Source organism: Tursiops truncatus, chromosome 5, assembly GCF_011762595.2.
Source record: "Tursiops truncatus isolate mTurTru1 chromosome 5, mTurTru1.mat.Y, whole genome shotgun sequence".
In the NCBI taxonomy this organism is placed as follows: Eukaryota; Metazoa; Chordata; class Mammalia; order Artiodactyla; family Delphinidae; genus Tursiops; species Tursiops truncatus.
In genome coordinates, this window is record NC_047038.1 from 60909006 (window position 1) to 60932531 (window position 23526).

General features: G+C 36.5%; 1 protein-coding gene across 7 annotated transcripts in view; it reads right to left on the reverse strand.

Moving 5' to 3' along the window:
- The window catches only part of ARAP2 (ArfGAP with RhoGAP domain, ankyrin repeat and PH domain 2), a 200379-nt gene that overhangs the window by 87066 nt on the left and 89787 nt on the right, over positions 1 to 23526 (reverse strand). For all 7 annotated transcript variants that reach the window (XM_033856909.2, XM_033856911.2, XM_033856912.2 and 4 more), the window contains 8 exons: positions 22805 to 22890; positions 21384 to 21566; positions 18636 to 18810; positions 18020 to 18154; positions 10970 to 11114; positions 8835 to 8937; positions 7997 to 8195; positions 7628 to 7691 (listed from right to left, as the gene is read on the reverse strand). In XM_033856909.2, the coding sequence (XP_033712800.1) occupies positions 7628 to 7691; positions 7997 to 8195; positions 8835 to 8937; positions 10970 to 11114; positions 18020 to 18154; positions 18636 to 18810; positions 21384 to 21566; positions 22805 to 22890 (1090 nt within the window). The remainder of the gene's footprint in view (positions 1 to 7627; positions 7692 to 7996; positions 8196 to 8834; positions 8938 to 10969; positions 11115 to 18019; positions 18155 to 18635; positions 18811 to 21383; positions 21567 to 22804; positions 22891 to 23526) is intronic.

Sequence of the window (23526 nt, forward strand, 5' to 3'; positions counted from 1 at the left end):
GCTCTGTGTTAATGAAGTCTGTCTAACTTGGCTAGATAAAATTTGAACCCACTCCAGCAGTGTCTAAACTCTGGGAATTGTTCAACTCATAGCACACCCTGGGAGTATTTCTACCTGGAGTTTCAACCTGCAAATATGCAGGTTCGTATTGAGCTGAAGATGGAAGGGAACTCCTTTGAAGATTTCTGAAGCTCTTGCTCTGCACATCTCCCTCTCTGCTCTGTACTCTATCCTGCAATGTTTAGCTACCACAGATTCCCCTATCTCTATAGGGGAAATCAATACAGCAAAACCTCTTCAATATAGCAAAACCACCACCTTCTGCTTGGGTTTCCCCATTCCCTGTGCCAGGGACTGATAAGAAGCCAAGGTGATCTTAACCCTTATGTCACTTGTTTCCCTTCTCTCCATGATCACAATCCTGGGATACCTCTTGTCCTAAAGTCTGAAAATAGTTCATCTCATATGTTTTGTCCAGTTTTCTAGTTGTTTAAAGTGAGAGGGCATGTTCCATACCAGTTATTTCTTCATGGACAGAGATGGGAGTCCAGAACATTTCATTCAGTCATTGCATCCATAAATCACCCTCATCTTAGTTTATAGAGAAACAGTATTTTTTTCCCCATACCTTCATATAAGAAACTGCTGCACAGTGATGGAATTTTAGCCAGAAAGAGGCAAACAATTATTAAGACAATCTGCAGATGCACAGACTGTATCACAAGAATAATGAAGAATGAAATATTAGCTTAACTAGCTTGTTTCCTCCGAAGCCAACAGTTTAGTAAAAAGTGTCAAGGCACATTATTCCTTGAGAAAGACAAAGTCTTCAAACTTTCAATTTCATCTCTATATAGTATTAGGCAATCACCTATAGGAATGTGAGAAACAGCCCTGTTTCAAGTCTGCTTAAAAAAAAAAAAAAAAAAAGCCATCTTTACCCTTGTAAAGAGCCTGCCATCCTTTCCAGAACAAGGCAAGTTATTAATTACATTTAATTGATAATACTAATATGGTATCGACCTATCTCTCCAGGCCCACTCTCTCATGCTTCCTCCTTAAGAACTGAAGGTTGAGGCTGAGCTGGACTGAAGTTGTACCCTAGCCCATCCTATTTCTCTGAAACTATCGTTTCCACCTCTTTGAAGATCTTAGTGTCTCAACCCCTCATTTTTTTCCTACTCTAATCCTACCTAGGATTCCAGAGCCACTTAAATATACTTTTTCTTAAAAAATAAAAACTGATTATCTTGATCCCATTTATCTAGAAGGGATCTTCTCATTCTTTTGTATTTTTTCACACCATATTGCATTTATTTGTTCATGAGCTTACATTCTAGTATATGGGAGGTGTCTTGAACTGAATGAAATACATTTTTGAAGAAAATAATATATACTTTAAAATCCACCTTTTATTAAATAGGCACACATTCCCTTTATCGTGATTTTCTTTAACAAACAAAAAAAATCACCTTATAATGTAAGTTTGAATAGTCCCTTTCTTTCTGCAAAACCTGCGGGGGTGGTGAGAGAAGAGTGGTTTGCTTTGGCAACATTCAGATTAAACCATCTCTGCAAATTAAATCATCAGAAAGTTACAAAAGCAGTCAAGCTGATATTGTGGGCAATCAGCTACTGTTTAATTTGCAATTAAATGCACAATTTAGAAACCACTTTAAGATAATTCACCCTGGAGGGTACTGCTAACATATCAGCTGCTATAAAACACAATTCAAGGAGGGAAAAAAAATCACATGCTCTAAGTTGATATGAAATAAGAATCTTCAACTTAGGGTATTAATCACCCAAATTGAGAAAAGTATTCTGTCCCATAATTGTGAAACATATCGATAAAATGTTTACTCCCCAGTGTCGACTTCTTTATGTCTGGAATTTGCAGTTAAAACTGGATGTCATCAGGCTTGGGAGCCATCAAGTGCTTCATGCTTTACTATAGGTCAACTAAACAATCTTTAAAAAATTAAAACAAACAAACAACAACAACAAAAAGCTAGGCTGTTCCATTTCTGATGAACACAGTTGAGTTATTCATACTGTGTTTATTACAACTAACAGCCTTTCTACAAAAGCTTAATAATAGGTGTCTTTGACAAATGAGCACGAAGCTACAGAATGTGAGATGGTGCACACAGTAACTTATTTATCAGAAAGAGATACACAGAGAATGTGGGCCAAGTGCAGAAATAGTTTTTAAATTTTATGAAAAGCATGCTGTAATCTACTGAATACTTCAGTCACAGTGGATATATAACCTACTGTCCAGAAAAGTGCCTTCTGACCTCAGCAGGGTCCAGGACATTCACTGACTAACAATGGGTATTCAAAAACATGATTTCTTTCTTTCTTTTTTTTTTCTTTCTACACCAAGAAAAGCACAGAATCTAAGTCCCAATAACAGCATCAAATATCATGGCAGAAAGCCTTAAGTGTAATCAAGAAAGCTTTATTTTCCAAAATAATAATTTTTAAAGTATACAAAGAATACACATTAAAGCGACACCATCTGGAGCACCTTCTGCTTAGAGCTTTTCAGAGCAAAAATGCTCTGTGTGTGGAAAATATTATTGCAATATTTTTCTGTCTAAAAACACTCATGCTATGTATATAGAGAAAATTACCATGAAGATTAAAATATATATCTAGTGACTATATTCACTGGATGGTTATCAAGTTATGAACTAGTTCATGGGGTTCATTCTCTTGCCTTTAAGAAACATTAATATATTTTAAAATTTTAATCAAGGGTAGACAAGGGCAGAGAAAATATGTGAAATTAATTCATTAAGTTTATTTATGATTTGCAGCTCTGGTTCAAGCTGTTACTAGCAAAAAAATAAAGGTTAAAACTTATAGCTAGTTGGTTTCTCTTTCTTTCAATTATTCTCACTATCTTTATATGCCACCAACGTGAATAATTAGAAGTTGTTTTATGTCTTAAAGCCACAATTTTGTCTGTCATTGACAAGTCTACTGCAATCGACTGTACTTTACAGTCAGTATTTCCCAAGGGGCTAACAGATCAAAAGACATGAAAAATAGGGCAATGCAATGCAATTCTCTTATTTTTATATGATATTAAAACAGATCTTAAACCATTACATCTATAATTAACTGGCTTTGTTTGAGTACTGGGAGAGAAGTACAGTACATATTCCCTATTTTGGTAAGTGATAGAACTATTCATAAAGTCACCCAGGCCAAAAGCTCAGGAGTCATCCTTATTTCCTACCTCACAAAACAACTGAAAACCAGCAGACTGGTTGAAAACCAACAGATTGGTCTCTCTCTCTCAACATCCCACCACCAAATCTAGAAAGCTACCAACATCCAAAACCATCCATCAATTCCTCTTTTCTTCCTGTTAGAACTGAGGGACCTGTCCTGTTGTCCTCTCTCTAATACATTCACTCTTCTCCTTTTTTTTTTTTAATCTCTGCTCCATCAAAATGTTTTAGATGGCACAAGTTCAAGCCATCTAAAACAAAATTGCACATACATTCCCTTCCTGGATCAAATCCCTTTTACTTCATTAATCCTATTAACCTCCAGACATCCTAGACCAACTGGTTATCTAATCTGATCCCTTTCCCAGCCTGACTCTAATCCAGTTTCTGTTTTATCACTTCTGTTCTCCACAGAGTCCCCAGATGGACTCCCCATCACTTACCAATGGAGTATCTGTCCTCATCAGATAGCACCTGACACTTCTGACTATTCCTTCCTTCTTGAAACACCCTCCTCCCGGGCTTGGTGCCACATTCTCTCTTGGTCTCCTGCTTCAGTCTCTGGGTGAACTAGCTTTACACCCCACGATAGCTATTCCTCTCTGACAACCATCCCCACCTCCAACTGACCTGTATTCACCAAGGCTCTCACACGTTACTTCTTCCCTTCTCACTCTGTAGACTCTCCCTAGGTGATTTCACTTTCTTTCTTCTATATGCGGGTAACTCCAAAATCTATATCCCCACCCCATTAACCAATCAGGACTGTCAGATCCATAAATATAACTCCCTCCGAGCAACTTCTCCTTAGATATTTATAAGCATTTCACGTTCAACATGTCGAAAATCAAACTCATTATCTCCCCAGCTCTCTCCCAGACCTGCTCATTTTCCATTTTTCCCTATCTCAAGTCCCTTTATTTACATATGTATATACATATCCACATATATGTACACACACGTGTGAATGTCTGTGTATAAATATATAGACATATGGGTCTCTGTTCAGCACCACACAAGGTGCTCTGGACACCTGCAGGCTCTTTGTGACATCAAAGATTACAACCTAGTGCACTAACCATCTCCCAGGTTGATTCTTTATTCACACTTCTAACCTCTCTTCTTTCTGCTTCATCTTTAATTATGTAAGCATTGTGTGGATACATTTTTCTAATAAAATAACTTTTTAAGTTTTCTAATAAAAATTTTATTTTCTAATAAGTTGTTGAAATTTTAATTTCTAGTGACTTACATTATTTATCCAGGCTTCTAGTACATTTGATGACAATTCTTGAGAGTGATCTACACAAAAGTATTGGTAAATTAATACTTAACACTTGTTTTAAAAAGAAGAAATATTTAGGTTGTTAAGTTAAAAAATTGACCTTACCTTGATGTCAAAATGGATTACTGTCCTCAATACCATATAGGCATTGGAAGGCTAAGTGCTTAAAATAGTGGCTAGTATATGGTAAGTTCTATACATTGGTGTCATTGTATTATTGTTATCTGAATATTATTGATTTGAAGAAAACAGGGAAAGCAAATGAAACCAAGATATAAGCATGTGATAAACACAGTTGTTTTCAAATGGTGCCTTTGTATGGCAGCTATTCAAAGAGATCCAAGGAAAATACCTTAGTTTTAGATTTGTCCCTGTATTTCTCCTACTCTCCTCCTGACACATTCTCTGTTCCTTTCATACAAATGCTTTCAGCATAACTAGTTGATAACACATGTAGATTAAAAACTTTAAATTATTATCAGAAACAAAATTACACAGCTTTGACCATTATTTTGATATTCTATTAGTTTTTAACTATTCCATGAATTCAGAGTGTATCTGAATTCACCTCCTGATTCCTGTTGCCCAGGGGAAAGGTCAAGATGTTACAAAGTAACAAAACATTTAGTCTTCTGGCTTCCTTATCTAGCATTCATGAGGGAGTGCGCTGCATGCAGTAAGCACTAAAGAAAAATTAAAATTGAATATCACTAACCCACATTTGGTACATTTTAATTAAAATCTAGGTACCACTGGTCAAATCCTTTATAGACTAAAAATGATAGAAAAATACCTTGGCTATAGTAACCTGATTTAGAAAAAATTATGTATACATATAATAAATACAATAAATTCCACTAGCAAGTTCCTGCTTGCTTATTTGTTTAAGAACATAAGCTCTGTGAACTCAGACATGCAATGTGTATTGCTGACCATTTTTTCCTTTCATGTAGATAACAGGCGGCAGGCATTCCATAAACATTAATAGATGACTATAAAAAGTACATTTGTGCTAGCACTTTAATGCCATAATACTATCCACTGTCTCATTATCATTTCTGAACATGTACGTAACAGGATTCTGAGAGAACAGTATAACTATCATCTGGTACTGAAAATCAGCATCTAAAGAGCATCATTGACCATTGTAAGTCCAGAAATAAATAAGTAAAAACATAAAATCCTAATTATGTTTGTAAGTTAAAAAACACACTCTGACATAAGTATCTAATCAGCAATATGTTTGCTGTCTAAAGCTGTTGATATTCTCCTATGAAGTTCAAGAAAAGACAGGTTCAGATAACTACTCAAAGTCATTATCCTTGTCACCAGCATGGAAATTCACCAGAGGGAAGGCTGATTTAGCTATATTTTTATATTATCATTACATATATTTTTGCAAATGATCCTGTATTCTTGTGGAACTAAACATTCTGAATTAATGTAATTAAGGGATTTGAAAGCAAATAATGAAACATCAAGAGAAAACAATTTGTTCTTCCTAATTGTTGTGATATGACTCTAGCTGCTCCTTCTCAGGCTCTTTTGCTAGATCATTCCTCCTCTACAACTGGAGGCCCTGGGGCTACATCCTTGTCTCTTTTCTATCTACAGTCCTTCTCAAGGTCAATCTGTCCAGTTCCTTGGCTAAATAAATAAGTCAAAATGCTGATGACTCAAATCTTGATCTCCAGCTGCAACCTCTCCACTTAATTCCAGGCTTGTATATACAAATGCCCAGTCACCAGCTCCACTTTGCTTTCAAACAGACATCACAAAATTATTATTTCCAAAACCAAATTCTTGATCTACTACCCTAAACTTGCTAGTGTCCTATCTCTACTCTCCATGTACTTTTTATCTCAAAAACACAGCACCATTCATCATTTATGTAAATGCTCAGGCCAAAAACTTTGGGGTCATCCTTGACTCTCAGAGTCATTGAATCCATCAACAGACCTGCTCACCTCCACCCTCACAGTAGATCCTACACTCAACACTATGTCATTAGGAAGACACGTTTTGCCTGGCCTCTGCAGCATCATCCTACCTGGAGGCTCAGTTTCACTCCTGTCCTCCAAAAGCTATTCATCTGAATCACAGTAGTCATTTAAAAACATAAGTCAGATGATTCCACTTCCTGGCTCTCAAATCAAGCAGCTTCCCGTCACGCTTAGAATAAAATTCAAATCATTTTTACATATCATGGCCTGTAAGGCCCTATATGTTCTGGCCCAGGGATATCTCCGCAATCATTTCTTCCCACTGTCACTCATTTAAATTCCCCCAGCCACAGCAGCTTCCTTGAAGACCCTGAACATTCCAAGCACAACACAGCCTTGGGGTCTTCAAAATACCCTTGACTTTGTGCCTGGTACATTCTATTCAGACTGCTGTATGGTTTGTTTCTTCACTTTATACAAATCTCTGATCAAAGATACCTTCTATATACCTATTGAGAACAGAATACTGCTCCATCAGGCGCACTCTCTTCACCTTATGTTTTTTCAAGCATTTAAAATTAAGAGACACAATACTATGCCATTTTTTTTGGTCTGCTTATATTGTGTTTCCCTCACTAGTGTAGATGCTTCATAAGGGCAGAGACCATATCTGTTTTACTCATCACTGTATCCCCAATACCTATAACAGTTCCTGATATACAGTAGAAGCTTAATATTTATTGAAAAACTGAATAAATTCGAGAAATCAGGTTTTAGCTATGCATGATTCAGGGTATTATTTATAGCCATCAAATAACTACACTGAAAACATATTTACAACTGGCAAAGTGCTTCCAAATACTTATATGTGAATGTTGAAAAGGGATCAAGGTCTGTAGAAAACTCTAATAACTGATCACACTGAGTTTCTCCTAATGAATATAAAAATATGCAAGCTTCATTGGTGTACTCTTTCTACTAAAGAGAACATACACACACATACACACACACACACACACTCACACACACACACGTACGATTCGGAAAATTCCCAACAGGCTACAAAATAATAGGTTCTCCTCCAAGAGGATAACCAGTATACTCAACTCCCTAGAGCTGTAGAGGTAAAGAGTAAAAAGCAAAAATGCACTTACCTCCCTTTTTCTACCAAGAGCAAGACATCCAATTTTTCCCCATTTTGAAGTACTGTGCTAATTGCTGAAGGGAAAGAAGAAAAGCATGAACATATTTTTTAAAAAAGAGATATGGGAACATATGTATATGTATAATTGATTCACTTTGTTATAAAGCAGAAACTAACACACCATTGTAAAGCAATTATACTCTAATAAAGATGTTAAAAAAAAACATTACACAAAATACCCTTAAAGACTACTGAGTCAGTCATATGATGTTTGGGAGTGAGCCATCATAATTTTATGTGAAATCTACTACTTCCATGTACAATAAAGAATTGTGTGCAGAATACAAAGTGAGAGAGAGAAAAAAAAAAACCCACTTACTTAGTTCTTGCAGTCTTCTTAAGTGCATTCTATCCTCCTGACCTTCTTGCATTTGAAGGCAAAAACGCAAACTAGATTTGTCCATAGCAAACCAGCCTTTTCTCCACTGATCCAGGGCATGGCAGTCTTTGTAGTAGAGTTGACCAATCAAATCATAGTCAGCTTCTGTTAAGTTTTCAGCAACAAAGGGAACAAAATGCTGTTAAAACAAATACAAAAAAGTAATAAAGACAGTGGAAATAGGAAATCCCTTATATAGCTACAGATACGAGGGAAAGTGGAAAAATTTGTTTTTCTATTTTTAAGATTTAGAAGGAGTCCAGATTGCAAAACAATTATTTAAACCTGCTATTAGTCTTAAAACTGAAGAGCTATAATACAATTTCAAATGGCAGCATCTTAAGCCATTTTTCTTATATATAGATTTGAAATAGGAAGACATTCTCTTTGTTGATTTGTGGCATTTTTCAAAATGTCAACCTTCAATGTTTGTCTTCATTTGTATCTTTTACTGAATCTGTTCTTTTCCCCTTTGTGTATACCATGAATAAGATATCTACCTATAAAAAGACATACATAAAAATGACTTTAGAACATTGAAAAGATCTCCATAATCAAAGCACAGCCTTAATTTGAAGAATGACTTGTCCAAGATCCTACATTAATTTTGTCTCTGCTTAAGGCTCTAGGAAGGTAGTTCTTAACCTCTTTTGACTACAACATATGAAAACCTAATGAAGTATGGACATTCTTCCCAGAATCCTGTATAAAATTTTCATGGACCTCTGAAGGTTAAGAATCTTCTCTGGATTTAGGTAATAAAACAATATTTAAATACCTTGGCTATTGCTTCTGTCCATTTTCTTTGAGCTTGAGATGTTTCAGCTCCAAATAAAAATGCACGTTCTGAGGGTAAATAGATCTCGAAGGTAAAGATGGGCCTACAGCACACAAGAATAAAAAGATACCACTGGTTATGTTTGGCTTTTATGAGAAAAATAACATAAAGGTCCAGTTTTTAATTAAATTCTTTTTGAAAATGGAATAATGGTGTGAAATCTATCTACCCCCTACCTACCATATTTTTCTGTTGATGGTTTATATTTTATTCAAATGAGTTAAATGGAACACACTGGATCAGACAAAAGGAATATTATTCTGACTAATCACTCTACAGCATGACTTTGTCGATGCCCTGATGTGACAAAGGCTGTCTTCTGTCTCCTCTTCCCTCTCAGACCACTCCTTCTTGATTTATTCTGACCCCCTATTCAACGCAAACATTGTCCAAACAGTTCTCTAATTAGTTCTCTTCTTGTCTTACTTCACAAATTTTCCTTCCATCATCTTGTCTTATGCCAAAATTTCATCTCCTTACCATAGATAAAATTAGGGTAACATCCCAAGCCCTGAATTTTTCCTTCTGTTCCTCATCCACAGCTCCAAGTATTTCTTGGAACATGCTAAGTATATATTCTGCCATTACTCAAAATACCTTATACCAAACTCATCTTCCTTCTTCCTCTTTCTCACCCCCAACCTACTGTATCTCCTTCATATTCCAATTTAGAGGCATCACCATCTACCTCAGCAACAAGATCAAAACTTTGGAGTCTAATTTATTCTTCCCCTTGACATGAGCTCTTCATCCATTCAGTCAGACATTTAATGTTATCAGTTCAATCTTAAGAGTCTCTCAACCCACTGTTTTCCTTTTTCATTATTTCTTCCTCTAGCTAAACTTTCAGTAATTACAGTCTCTCTCCCTCCAACCTCTTCTTTATCACTTCAGTCAGCTCTCTTCCTAAAATACAAATCTGTGTGATTTTTCAGTGGCTACATTACTGATTTAAAATTCTGTAATATGCTATTGAAGGCAATTAAGAATTATTTTTTTAACCACATCTCATTATAGATGCTTTCTCCTGCATATCTACTTGTGTCAGTAACATTCCATCAAGAATGTTTTATTTTTGTATATGATTATATGCTAATGTAAAATTATTTAAGCAACTTAATAAATAGGATGCAGTTAATATTCCATGGTAAGCCATGTTAAACTGATCATTCATTTAGAGTAAAAGCACTATTAAGATTAAAACAAAAAACAAATCAACTAATAACCAGTTTTGTTCACATAAAAGAATCAAATCAGATTTACTAGAAAACAACAGTCATTTCAACTAGTATATATCGGTCATTATGTGATAACAGTAATATGTTTCATGCAATTTTATATAAATAACATAGCTTTACAAATCTCTTCTTTTCTCACATAAACTTTTTATTAAAATACTATGATCCTATAAAACTGTTTTTTGCAGATTTTAGTATTCATACTTTTTTATTAATTACATGCCAAAATGTGATAAGAAACTTTCACACCAAAGATCTTAGAGGGTCAATTTCCAAAAGTCCTCACAGAATCCTATTAAACTATTTTGTAAGTCAAACATATTAAATAAAAAATGCTTCCTCTTTGAATTAAAACTTTTTTGAGACCATAAAAATGCCAAAGTAGATCTTTAAGGAATTTAGTATTTCAATATGCTATTAAATATGCTTAATAGTTTATTTTATTATGAACAAACCACTGAATTTTTTGTCATCTCTTTTAACCATGATACATTTAATGAAAGCATAAATTTTGTCATTAGTCCACTATTTTAAATAATGAATAAGTCATAAAAATTATGGGACCACATGTTCAAGAATGGAATGACATAAACTTACTTAAAATTAGATACAAACACGTCAGCCTTTCATATTACCTAATATAATATTTAAATTTTTCCACTTTTTAGTGAATTCCCTAAGGAACTTTCAGAAGCTGAAAAATGAGTAGGCTTCAAGAAACCATTAAACTCTTCTAAAAGAAGCAACTGAAGTGAAATGATAATAAAATCCTTATTACCTGGTATGATACATACCAGAAAATACTTTCGACTCCTAACCATTTAATGATAGACCTACCCAGTATTTAAACAGAAGTCTTCTTTGTGTACAGCCAGGCAGATAACTTCATTGATATTAATGGTGCCATTAGGCGTGGTAGACTTATCATTTTCATAGTAACTCAAGAAGCCTCCTTCCAGAACACACCACTTTTTATTTGTCTCTAGGAATTGAAAACAAAACACAAAATAAATTGAGCTATAACATAAATCAGATTTTAAAATATGTGGGTTTAAATAATGACTGGATTCACATAAATAATGTATTAATTTTCTATTTTGTGTAAAGAGCATGATATTGCTGCATGGGATAAAAAGTTGTCACACTCCCTGCTCTCAAAAAAATTTACAATCTAGTAGCCAGGGACATACAAGACAAAAACAACTATGACACTGATGACCAGGGAAACAAGCAGATCCATAAAGAGACCGCTGCAAAACAACTCTGAAATGGCAAAGACTAATGTCTGTACAGAGTATTAGGAGGGAAAAATGTAGGGTTAAAGAGTAAGACTGTGGATGATGTGAAGTAGGTGAGCAAAGAAAGAAGGGGTCAGACCCTACAATGCCCTTAATGCCCTGTTTAGGGGATTTGAAATTCATCTTGTTAAGAATTCAGCACACTATGGCCTGCAGGCAAAATCCAGATCAACATCTGTTTTTGTAAATAAAGTTTTATTGAAAAAGAGCCACACCTATTCATTTATGGATTTTCTGGGGCTGCTTTCCTGCTACAAGGGCAGAGATGACTTGTGGCAGAGACCATCTGGCCTGCAAAGCTTGAGATATTTACTATCTGGCCCTTTTCAGAAAAGTTTGTTGAGCTTTGATTTTACGGTTGATGGTGAGCCACTGAAATGGTTTCAACAGAAGAAAATTCCATATTTAAATTTTACACACTTCATTTCTGTGGAAAATGGATGTGAGAAGGTGAGGCTGGAGGCAGGAAACCAGTTAGGACACTGTCAAAAGAAGTCTAAGTGAAAGATGAAGATCACCCAAAGCAGGACAGTGGTACTAAGGATAATGGGTGGGGGGGGGGGAGACGGAATGATGGGAAAGGATGGGGGACAATAGAGAGAAACAGGAGACAGAGGGGGGAAAGGGAGAGAGAAATGCATACATGCACCTGTGTGTTTTAAAGGGATACAACATGTATTGATGGGATGAAGGGAGTAAGGGAGAATTTATTAATAGTTGTATCATTTTTAGCTTTGATTACAAGGTGGGCAGAAATGTTTACTTTTTTCTACAAGAAAATAAAATAGAAACAGTTTTAGTGCATGTAATCTGAGTTTCCTTTGATATATACTAACTGAGAGCTATCCCCTGGAAATCCAAGTAGGAACACCTATTAGGCAGATCACCCTATGAATTTGCATCTTCAGGGCAAGGAAAGGCCTCCATGACCAGAAAGTCTTTAGCATACAGCTAGTGGTTGAAAATACACAGTAACCAAGGATAAAATCGTAGGGAACTTAGGGAACAACGGATATAGAAGGGTCCATGAAAGCAATGAAGTAAATGAGAAGAGACGGTGTATAAAACAGGAAAGCGGTGAGCATTTATGAAAGGAATGATTACCAACATTAAATATAGAAAGAGATCCAATAAAACAAGGGCAGAAAATAGCAGTTGGTCTTCAGAATAAGGAGGTAACTGCCTCTACTTTAGTGAGAGTTCTGTCTCTCTCATCATCATCCTGAGGTGGACCCTACAAAGGTTAGACCCATTCTCGGAGGGAAGCTACCCTCAAACTGGAGTGGTAAGAAAATAACTTCAAACAAAAATACAGCTTCTGAAATAGTCATTTATGACTGAAAAGGATGTTTCTAAAGCAGCAAAAAATGCTTTCTGAGCTACAACCATTCCATAATTCTGAGAAAGAACTGTGGGAGGAAAGTCATAGAAAGGGGAAACTGTCAAAAACCTACCTGGCCAAAGAAAGAGATTACACGCGAAGTTAGGACCTAGGAAACGAGACTGAAGGCTCATGGCAGAGGCCAGGCCCCAGGAGTCTTACATGACAGGTGTTCAGGAGTTTGTACCTGCAGACAAGTGGGAGCCATTGGAAGGTCTTAAGCAAAAAGTGCCAAATGCATGATGCATAAAATAGATGTAAATGAAGAATCTAATTATGTTAATTCTAGTGGGAAACAAATGACAGATCTCTTTTAAAAGGTGAGTACAGGCTCACTGTAAGTTAGAAATATGGGCTTGAGGAGATTTAATCCTGTAGCATCATCACCATAACCCTTGATCAGCTTCATTTTTATAAGTGAAAACAGGTCAGAGGTCAAACCAAGTGGGCACAGATATTACCTTTGAGGAGTTATAATAACAAAGCTGTGATAGTAAATCCTGACATTTCTATTCATCTGGGAAGCAACCAAAAGCTTCAACAAAATTATGTTGGATGGCATTCGTCTCATTGGGCTAATTCAGACAGGACACCCTCTCTGCTACAGAAGTCTTACTTTTTAATCAGTTACCAGAAGATGTCCACCAGATGGTGCACAGAATGGGCAACTCTGAGGACACAAGGTATTTACTAGACACAAGGTTGTGTGTATGGTGGTTGTACTGGCTGGAGGGGTTGTTCTCTGTTTCTATTCAACCTTGACATTTAGATCAGGGAAGAAAAACACTACTGGAATTTACTCACACACAACTAAAGAACTCCAGAGGTGACCTACTGAAATACTCCTACGAAGTGATGTAGATACTATAACAGAGCTGGGCAGCTTGGCTGTCAGCTACCACCTGTAGGATATACCTAAATGCAAAGGCTCACTGGAAACCAGAAGCAGCTGTGTACATGGATCGCCTCTCTGCTACTCTTCCTCCTCCCCTTATCATCATATGCATGTGGCACGCACTGTTCTACACATCTTATGCACATTAACTCACTGAATCCTCAGAACAACCCAGTTAGGTCAGTTGTATTACTGCATACCCCTTTCCTTATACCCCGCCCACAGGCACAAGCTGGTTGATTGACCTTCCCAACATCACACAAGTACATCAGAGCTGGGGGTAACACCCAGGCAGTCAACTAGGGAAGCTACCCTTCTATCTACTTCACAAACTGCCTCTCTGTGCCTGTTACATGCTTGAAGAATGTATGTTCATTTTTAAAATGCATCAGGGTACAGCAGAGGTCATACCGTCAAATAGATATGTGCACAATAAATGTATGATAGTTAAGACGAAACTATTATTTTTTGAAACCATGACGTTGTTTCCTGATGAAGAATTTCCTCAACTGATGGCATTCAATGTTCACAGAAGACAGGAATACACACTAGGAATCCTTTTGATTTAAAATAAATGTATTACAGCCTTGGAGAAACATTTTTAAACTATACGAGTTAGGTATTTATAGAACAAAAGACCTTCAAAATTCCTCAATGCTAATCTATAAAAGAAAATATGAACAGTTAATAGAGAATTTCTAGTAAACCGTATCAACCACTTTCTTTTTAAAAATCAAACACTGTGTCAACAAATCAAGGTAAGATACCACGGGAAAATAATACAGTTGAGGGGAGAAAACAGAAAACAAAACCAGGATGCTATTATTCAGCTCTACACTTCGGTTTAACAAGAGCTATCAATCTTTCCTTTCATGAACACTAAATTGGGAAGAAAAAGAAAAATACAGATCAGTCTTCATAACCAGAAGCTAGAAGAACTTCAAATCCTGAAAACCTGAACTGACAATTTGAAGCTCTGTAACTCTCTGAAGGACTTGCATGCATTCTATTCCCCGACTTTTTTGTTTGTTTTTAATCAGTCTATTCTATGGCCATCCTGACAAGCCCTGATGGAGTTATGCAGTCCAGATGCTTTCAGAGGCAAAGGTGACAACCACACTTTAATCTCTAAATCTTTCCAAATAATTCAGTTTTCCCATAAAGCTGGTGCTCAACAGGAGTACCACCACTGCAGAATCTTGACAGAAAAGAAAAACAAAAAAACCCACCAGAACTCTATGCTTCTTGGTAGTTCGGCTTTTTCCTCTTCATTTTTAAGTGTTTTGTTCAGAATATTAACTAATAACTATAAATGGAATATAACCTTTAAAAACTGTGAATCACTACATGGTACACCTGTAACATATACAATGTTGTACAGAAACTATACTTCAATAAAAATTATATTAAGTCAGCTGTGCTTTTACACTGGTAGTAATGTGATTAGAGAAAAGCCTATTTATTCAACAAATATTTATCACATGACTACTAAGTGTGGACACTGTTTTAGGCACCAGAGATTTGATAATCCTGAGTAAACCAGAAAATGCTGCTGCCTCAATGAGCTTTCACTCCAGAGGGGGAGAGAAACAAATCAAAGAAGGAAGGATCATTTTCATGCGATGAGTGCTATGATAGAAATAAGCAGCACACTATGAAAGAGAAGAGCTGACAGTGGGTGCACTCTTTAGTGGGCTGCCAAAGAGGTCTCTCCAACCAGGTAGCACTGAACTGATCCCCCAAGAGATGAGAAGCAGTCAGGCTGGGGGAAGTGCGCTCCTTGCAGAGTGAACGGCAATCACAAAGGTCCAGAGGAGGCAGAAAAGAACATGGCATGTTGCAGGAACAGACAGGAAACGAGTGTGGCCAGGCATGCAGAATAGGAAGGAAGGATGTGAGATGAAAGGGGGAAGGTACGAGAAGGTCTTTAAGGTCTTAATAAGGAAGAGAGTTATACTCTGTCATGGGAAGCCATTAAATGTATTTGAATGATGGAAATACATGATCTGATTTACATTTTCAACAATCACTAAGACCCTTTTGGGGAATGGTTTGGAGGGAAGCTAGGGCAGATATCGGCAAGTAAGCGGGGTTGGGCATGGGGTGGGGGTAGGCGTATTACAGCCCAGGCAGGACAGGATGGTGGCTGGAGCTAGGACCATGTTAGTGAAGATGGAGGGTAGCCAACTGATTCATGGTCTATCCTGAGTCTTAAATGAGAGACACATTGGATGGAAGAAATGAAGACCATCAAAGAATACCCTGTCATTAGATTATTTTCCAATGAAATCATTTCTGTGTGCTGCATGGTTAAAGTACAAAAGTTCAGTTTCCCATTACTTAAAACCGAATGCTCCAAAATGAGAAAATATCCCCAATGAAATTACATATATGGAGAATGCACTGGTTTCTGTTTTTTGAAGTAAATTTTAACAACAAAAATCCATAGTTAACTTATAAAAGATAAAAAGGAAAGAATGATTTAGTTACAAGTTTAAAACATCAATTCAGTCCTCAAGTGATTAAGAAAAACAATCTATTTTAATGAAATATTAAAACAAACTGGTAAGTCTATAAATATTACAACCAGAATTGCCAAAAAACAAATAAAAGCTTATTTTTAGCGTGCAGAGTACTTATGATATATTGAGAAGGTTTAGGAAGAAAAGCTTATATCTCAAATTCCCTATTTCATCTTTGTATAAGTGGTTTGAAGGGTGGATCTAAGATATCCTACAATTTAGAAGAAACATTCTAGAAAGCTTGTACACTTATTAACAAGTACATTAATTGCCTTGTCATTCAATTATTTTAATAATGACTATCGCCAATTCACAGATTGTTCTGATACTTTTTCCCTCCTGATCACTCAACTTTCGACTACTTAACGGTTAAATATAGACAAGGAGCAATGGAAGATGAGAAAATCTCTGTAAAATTCGTTATTTATTATTGGTTAGATTGAGTAAAGGAAGACAATAAAAACCACTTGCTGAAAGAACCAAAAAAAACCTAAGCTCAAAGAATAAAAATGCTCTGCCATCTAGTGTCACCCAGCCATCACACTCACCAAAGCCAAAGTTTTACAATAACAGTTATAACACAAATCAGATGTAAAACTCGGCTTCATGTCAAGTTCCTCCACTGTTCATGTGAAATCAGCATAATATCAACTATCTTGCAGAGCTTTTATGAGGATTACAATGAACATAAAAAAGCGATGCCTTACACATAGTACATGCTCACTAAAGGAGAGGTACTGTTTACAGGAAAACCTAATAAAGTATACTTAATCTCAGTACAATTCTGCTTAGGGTTACAATTTTTTTTTGGAAATAAAGCCTTTAACTGAAATAATCACTTCAAGTGCATGAGGATCAAGATTAACATTCTACAGTCAGTTTTTCATCCTATTGTTCCTTTGATCGAGTAATATAGCTGGATTTTACCACCTAGGGAATTACTAACCAGGCTCCCAAGCCTCTGAATATCCATCATCAACTGGCCTGTACAGTTTAATCTCTCTTAAATTCTCTTTGCTCCAGTGAGACAGAGATCATTACAGTTTCATGCCTACGTTTCTAAAATTAGTTCAAATGTATATAGCAAGAGCATGAGGCCTCTGTCTTACTCATTTTCGTATGCCGAATGCCCAGCACATGCCTGATTCAAGGAGCTGAATGGATAGGTGGATAAATGATGATTCTGCTAAGATTAACGCCACAAACCTACTATGATTCTGCTAAGATTAATGCCACAAACCTAGAATGGGTTGTTAAATCAAATTAATTCACATCATTTTTTTGAAACCATGTTTAAGCTTTATTTTACTTACACAGACACACACACACACTTATCATCAGAACAAACTGAACTACTGATAGAACATCCTGATAGAATACTGATAGAATATGTACTGAAAACTTGTCAGTTCTTCCTACATGTTGACATTTATCTATATTATCTCCCCAGTTAGGGTTTCTGTCCCGAATGGAAGGGGCTAAGTTTCACATTTCTTTGCAATAACGCTTAAATCCTGAAAACAGAATTGGTTGGCCCTGAGGTAGATGTCACTGAATTTTGCTGAGAATTCACTCAGCATTCCAAACCAGTGGTAAATCTTTGCTGCAGTGCATGAAATAATATCTGTGCCTGGAAGCATTTATAAAACCTAAAAAAAAAAATATTTCTCTACTGCAAGATCAAATCTAACATATTAAGGGAAAAAAACAATCAAAATTTAAACCTAATTGTTTTGATAATGAAATAAAGTTTTACCAGATAACAAATCTAAAAGGAGCAAGAAAAGATACCTTCGAGGAGTTTTTTTTCTGAAGAGAGTTTAGAAGCTGCAGCAGGAGCCTGATACAAAAAGTCACAGAGGAACGTCGACTGGGAGGACTCTTGACTTAATCCACCTTCAGCATGTATGTCATGTTGAGGGAAATCTAGAGAAGTTACAGAAATAACACATCTGAAATCTGAAATGTAAACAATTTTCCCTTTGCTTATAAATATGTGGGTGAGTTTTGAGGTAGAAGAAAAACTACTTCAAATATACCGCAGAATAAATATACAGAGATATTTATTTTACTTGGCATAAAATTTGCAAGTAAGCACTTCAGTTGTATTTATTCAGTTGTATTTATCATGCATGAAAATCAGATTTAATTTTGGTGAAAATGATTATGTGGGATGAACTATTTTAATCTCCCATTTATAAAATTAAAGACACATAAAAGATTTCCTAAACTTTCCTTTTAAATGAAATAAAACACGGGTCTTGATAAGCATCATCCGTCTTTTTGGTAATTACATTTTCTTTTCATTCTGATGGTTTTTCTGATTTGAGAAACAAACAGATTCGTGCTTCAGTTCTCTTGGGGATATATAAGGAGAGATCAGGCTAGTGAAGGGATAGGGACTAACCTGAGAATTTGTTATGGTAGAGAAATTCCATTTGCAGACTCTGCCCCGCCTTCTTGGCCAGCAGATAAGGGGTGCTATGCTCAGGGTCACCTGTTGCACACATGACATCTGCTCCACTGAACAGCAAAGCCATTGTTTCCAGAACATCTGGTTTCACCACAGCAGCACACAGAGCCTGGTCAATAAAAGAAAATACAATTTGTAAGTGAAGAAAGTATGATTCTAGCTATTAAAATGTGTGAAAGTCTGCCAATTCATTTATGAGAGGAAGTCTGTATTCTTTTTTTTTTAATTTTTATTTATTTATTTATTTATTTTGGCTGCGTTGGGTCTTCGTTGTTGCATGCGAGCTTTCTTTAGTTGCGGCGAGCGGGGGCTACTCTTCATTGTGGTGCTCGGGCTTCTCAGTGCGGTGGCTTCTCTTGTTGCGGAACACGGCCTCTAGGCGCGTGGGCTTCATTAGTTGCGGCACGCGGGCTCAAGCTGCTCTGTGGCATGTGGGATCTTCCAGGTGCAGGGCTCGAACCCGTGTCCCCTGCACTGGCAGGCAGATTCTTAACCACTGCGCCACCAGGGAAGCCCCCTGTATTCCTTTTTAACAAATAAATCTAATAATCATTATGCCCTGAATTAACCAACAGACAAAAAAAGGCCTGCTCTACATGAATTTAAATTTCAACCGAAGATGTCCAAATCTCAATTCATTGTTTTGTTGAATTCAAATGTTGTGATGTTCCAAATCTTCAAATCCGTCATATTTGCCATGGAAGATATTTTGTATGTTTACATACTATGACAATGGCTGATGCTCAGAAAATTCACAATACTTCAAACGTAGTAAGGAAGTATCCACTAAATGTTTTGTTATGTCATATGAACGTTGTATGCATATATGTCTGTATGTCTGTATTTTCCAGAGCAATCGGGATGTGAGGAATCTTTAAATTACCGTTATGCTTTGGGAATTTGAAAGATGTGTACAAATTCAGGATCTTTCCTTTTGGAAGGGAGTATAGGTAGGGAGGAGGAACAGCAAGCAAGACACAATAAGACATGATTGACATGATATACATCATCATTGTACAAACAGTAAAACTCCTGGAACATGATGTTTTTTCCTTTGAAATAATAAGCTGCCTTCACAACTTTTCCCATCCCCTCTTCTTGCTTCCACACTTTACTGGCTTTCCATTTGCTTCTGAACTCTGATTTGGCACCCTGATTCCGTCTGACTTCTTAGCCTTGGGTTCACCATATTCCTCCTTCCTGACATGGTGCACCTGGACAGATGACTGGTTAATTTGCTCTCTGTAATGCAACTTCAGGACAATCACTTGCTGATTATCCCAATGGGCAGCTCAGAGAAGAGCGTACAACCAAGAAGTCCCAGGACACATTTCACAGCTCCAGCCTAGAGGGTCTACTACTAAAAAAGTACTTATCTTTTCTACCATGGTCTAGCTAACCTCTACAATTTCCTTCACATCAGAATCAAGAAGCCTAAATTCTTGTACCTGACTGTACTAATTTGCTAGGTCATTTGGGGCAATTCCTTCTCATCTCCGGGTCTTAGTTTTTCTGCACCTGCGAAATGAGGATACTGGAAAGTGAAACAGCTAACATCCCTCCACTGGGATATAGCCTCTGACTGCTCTCACAATCTAATCCCGCGTATTTCCTCTCATTCTCTCTCTCATTACCCTATTCTTTTCCTTTACAGTGTGCTGCATTTGCTGTGGTATATTTATTGGCATGCAGCTGTTTATGGTCAATCTCCCCTGCGTGCAGATCACTCTCATGAATAAAAGAATCACATCTACTGTTTACTACAACTGTACCCCCGGAACCTAAAAATGAATTCAGCAATGAGTGAGTGTGCAATAAATATCTATTCACCACAAACACTCAATGGAGAAAGGATAGTCTCTTCAACAAATGATGCTGGGAAACTAAGTAACTACGTGCAAAAAAAAAAAAAAATGAAATTGGACCCCTACCTTACACCACTCACAAAAATCAATTTGAAATGTATTAAAGACTTAAACATAAGACCTGATACCATAAAACTTCTAGAAGAAAACATAAGTGGTAAGCTCTTTGACATCAGTATTGGCAATGATTTTTTGGATATGACACCAAAAGCACAAGCAACAAACACAAAAATCAATAAAGGAGAGGCGGGCAGGATGCTTAACAAATCCTTTGCCAAAAGGGCAACATAAAATGGTCACAAGAAGACCTGGAATAACTCAACCAAAGGCAAACGACACTTCAAATCAATGGCACTAAACAAACTACTGCTTTTAAAAATAAATTAATTGAGTAAATGAAGTTAATTTTGGTGATAGCAAGTCAACAATGTACTGGCTGAAGTTATGTTCAGTATCCTGTCCCTAAAATGGGGAAAATTGTCGAAGTTTTAAATGGTGTGTTTTAATGGCCTACGTCAGATAGAAACTACGTCAGATAGACGTAGATAGAAATGTTTTAATGGCCTACGTCAGATAGAAACTACGTCAGATAGAAACTTCAGTTAGGGACAGAAGTTTATTCGCTATTGATAACGAATCCTCAAGTGAAATGAAGAAAAAAAAAAAAAAACAATGGCACAATCTCACAAAAGGAAATAAAATTAAACAATAATATTATGCAATAGCAAAAAATTTTTTTTAACTTTTTTTCAAAACCCTTGGCATATATTTAAAAAGACCTTAATATCCATGTTTTCTGTTACATTTCATTGGTTACCTTATTTAATTCTTCCTTGGTAAGAGATGCCCAAAGGGTTTTTCTGAATCTTCCTTCTTTGTATTTCTGAGTGATGAAGTTTTTTCTCTTTTCTACTGGAGAGTCCACGTGTAATTCTTCATCTTTTTGAAGACTACCAGCCCAAAAGTCATTAGCTCTTTTGTTTCCAATGACAATAAAAAGCTGAATTATCAAAAAAAAATAAAACATATCAATTCACAAAATGTATTTGAATCTGCAGAAAACTGACTCACATGACATTAAAGCATAGCTTGGTACAAAATATGCAAAATACAAGACCCAACTTTTTCCAGAAGATGGAGTGTGAAAGCAGATACTATTTCTATTTTAAATAGTCTAACTGCTCGTAATAGTGGTAACAGAATAGCTAGAAAAGAAACTGCAAGCAACACAAATTGCAGCAAAAGCATTATTACTTTTTTTTTTTAACATCTTTATTGGAGTATAATTGCTTTTCAATGGTGTGTTAGTTTCTGCTGTATAACAAAGTGAATCAGCTCTACATATACATATATCCCCATATCTCCTCCCTCTTGCGTCTCCCTCCCACCCTCCCTATCCCACCCCTCTAGGTGGTCACAAAGTACTGAGCTGATCTCCCTGTGCTATGCGGCTGCTTCCCACTAGCTATCTATTTTACGTTTGGTAGTATATATATTACTTTTTGAAGGTAGCTCACATTGAGACAGATTCATTTAAAATGGCTGAGTAGGTGGGCTAATGTGGTTGACAGTGAGTGGTACAGACACCTGAGCAGAGAATGGATACAGGAGACAGCAAGTTAGACATGATCTCAGTTACTGACAGAGCATGGCCAAGATAAAGAATAGTCGATTTTGCCAAATGTTTTCATTCACTTTTCTGATATTTTATCCATGCTGGGTTAAAAAGAAAGAAAGTCAATTCTGGCTTTAAAAAAAGCTGTCAAGCCTTTAAGAGTAGTTATTACTATTTTTTTTTTTTTTTTTTTTTTTTGCAGTACGCGGGTCTCTCACTTTTGTGGCCTCTCCCGTTGCGGAGCACAGGCTCCAGACGCGCAGGCTCAATGGCCATGGCTCACGGGCCCAGCCGCTCCACGGCATGTGGGATCTTCCCGCACCGGGGCACGAACCCGTGTCCCCTGTATCGGCAGGCGGACTCTCAACCACTGCGCCACCAGGGAAGCCCCAAGTAGTTTTTACTATTAAAGCTCCTTGTATTTTTTATTTTTAAAATAACTGTCTCATTTAGGAAGCATTCGGAAAGTTAAAGTAGAAAGTTACTACTATCAAACAGGCTATAAGTCATTTTTATAATGTGGTGAGAACTTGATCAGAGAGCTCTTAAAGTAACCACCCCACCCCACTGCACACCTCCTCCTGGACCTCTGCTGACCACCACCACAGTCAAGTCGGACTCACCTCAATGAGTTCATTGCTCCAAATGCTGGCATCCATTTTCAGACTTCTAACCTTGGAATCTTTTGGTCCTAAAGATCTATGTTGCCCTGAAGTCAAAAAACAATTGATTTCTATTTGAATTTGTATGTAAACTTTTTACCTTTAAAAGAAAAGTGTATATGTACGTGTATAGGTATGTGTGGATTAATATATCTTTTGAACTTAAAACAAACCAATACCTACTTTCTACCCTACAGTAGTGGTGGTAATCATACAGGAATCATAACCAACCACACTGAAGATAACAGAAATCACCATCACCACCCTGTACTGGTATAAAATTACACTTTTAAAAAGTGTGTATACATGTACATGTGTGTATATGTGTGCGTGCTTATGCATGTATGTGTGCGTGTATGTATGTGTATATATGTATATATATATATTTTTCATTGTTTGGTAATTAACTAGAAATTGTAGGTCACTGAAAACATTTTATAATGGGTCTGTGTAAATTATACCTATGTGAGTGAATACAGATATCATCCCTTTACTCTTAAAAAAAACTAGCTACAACTGTAATAAATGCCTACTTAAAAATCTAAAGTCGATTCTTTATTCTACTATTATGCCTGGAAGAGAATGCCCAGCATTCTACCATAATCAATTTAATTCTGCTGTATAAATCATCATTCAGCCATTACTGGGCATTCAGGCATATGTCAGACTCTTTCTAAGCTGAG